At 40.2% G+C, this 1,766-nt stretch overlaps 1 protein-coding gene across 1 annotated transcript; it reads right to left on the bottom strand.

Annotated features, from left to right (window-relative positions):
• Positions 1 to 554: 554 nt before the first annotated feature.
• Positions 555 to 1,379, bottom strand: LOC132207346 (probable G-protein coupled receptor 139). Its single transcript, XM_059642687.1, has one exon. It carries the CDS (start codon positions 1,377 to 1,379, stop codon positions 555 to 557), a length of 825 nt encoding a protein of 274 aa, XP_059498670.1.
• Positions 1,380 to 1,766: the final 387 nt, after the last annotated feature.

The raw sequence follows: 1,766 nt of genomic DNA on the forward strand, positions 1-1,766 counted from the left end.
AACCTCACCAGTGTATCTGATTGAAATGATTCACAGTACAATGTGATACTTTATTACTTGGATTAGTTTAGTTAGATGGTTGTTTTTGAATGACATGGATGTGGTGGCCAAACTGTTCAGCAGATCTCTATGGCTCCATAAAACCGATTATAACATTTCAATGTCCTTGTTGTTTTATTTTAGTCGCAATTTTATATTGTGGATTGGTACTTCGATTGGAAATTTTAAAAAAAAGGTGGATTCCTTCATTATTACGTTTGGATAATTCCACAGAATTCTGTCCGGATTAAATAAAACATTCAAACACTCTATGCTGACTTGTATCATACAAATGAGACATAATTCTGGGAATAAAATGTGAGGCTGGATGAACACAGCAGGCCCAGCAGCATCTCAGGAGCACAAAAGCTGACGTTTTGGGCCTGGACCCAAGGGCCTGAGATGCTGCTGGGCCTGCTGTGTTCATCCAGCCTCACATTTTATTACCTTTAATTCTCCAGCATCTGCAGTTCCCATTATCACTGACATAATTCTGGGAATGACTGATTTGTTCTTTATTTAAGGCATTTAAAGATGATCGTCGGCAGATATTTCACCCTATTGGTCAGCTGCTTTCGAAATTTACTTTGGGTCATGACATAAATACATGTGTTTGTGCAGCAACTCAGAAGGAGCAGTATGTGACTGGTTTGATCTGTGATATACATCGGATCATTGAAACATGTTGAGTAATAATGGCTTGTAATGCGGAGTAACACAAAATAGACAACATATGACACCCAGAGGATTATAAAGTAGCTGGATACTGCAAAGAGCAAGATGACAGACTTCCTCCTGCTGTGCATCTCGGGATCACGTTGATCCCTATCATTCCGGCCAGCTCTGAGTCTCCTGCTGGTCTTACTCGCTGCCAAAATGTGTCCTACAGTGAAAGCATTGAAGAGAAATATCAGAAATATTGGGATCAATGGTGTCAACCACCTGTGAATCCAATTAAATGCTATCCAAGCAGCGACAGTATAATACTCAAGCTTTCTATTACAACCCCATTGTATCAGGCCAGTTGTAATGGTGCCTTCATATGCAAAATACCACGGGATGTTCTTGAAGCAGAAGATGGGGCAGATAGTTCCTATAACTGTGGCTGCAGTTCTCTCGGTGCAATATCTAGTCTTCAGTTTGTGGCAACAAATGGCAACAAAGCGGTCAAAAGTGAATGCAACTGTTAGCCAGACTGAAATGTCGGTGGAAGCATGATTCAGAGCAGATTGTAAAGAACAGAAAGGAGTCATGAAGAGGAAATTATTAGGGAAATAGAAGTCCCTAATTCGAGTCAGTATCACGTAATTGATAACAACCAGTAGATCTGCCACTGCCATGGCTACTAAATATCGAGTCACACTGGTGGAAAGACCACAGTTTCCCCTGGAGAGAATCACAATTGTTATTAGGTTGGCTGTAAAAGAGAAGGACACATTTTAAGATGTTTATTCAAGACATAGACGCATCAGTGCGGAAGAAAATCATTGATTGCCCATTTCCAATCACTCAAAAGGCTGCAAGGATCTGTAGTAAGACCTCTGCTGTTTGTGCTGTATATAAATGACTTAGATGAAATTGTAGATGCATGTGTTGGTAAGTTTGTGGACAATACAAAGATCAGTAGAGTTGTGGATAGTTTAGAAGTTTGTCAAAGGATACAGCAGAATATGGATCAGCTGCAGATATGGGCAGAGGAATGGCAAATGGAGTATAATCCAGCAAAA

Source organism: Stegostoma tigrinum, chromosome 45 (assembly GCF_030684315.1).
Source record: "Stegostoma tigrinum isolate sSteTig4 chromosome 45, sSteTig4.hap1, whole genome shotgun sequence".
In the NCBI taxonomy this organism is placed as follows: Eukaryota; Metazoa; Chordata; class Chondrichthyes; order Orectolobiformes; family Stegostomatidae; genus Stegostoma; species Stegostoma tigrinum.

Coding starts and splice junctions, on each gene's coding strand:
- LOC132207346 (XM_059642687.1), bottom strand. CDS start 1,379: ATGGCAGTGGCAGATCTACTGGTTGTTATCAATTACGTGATACTGACT.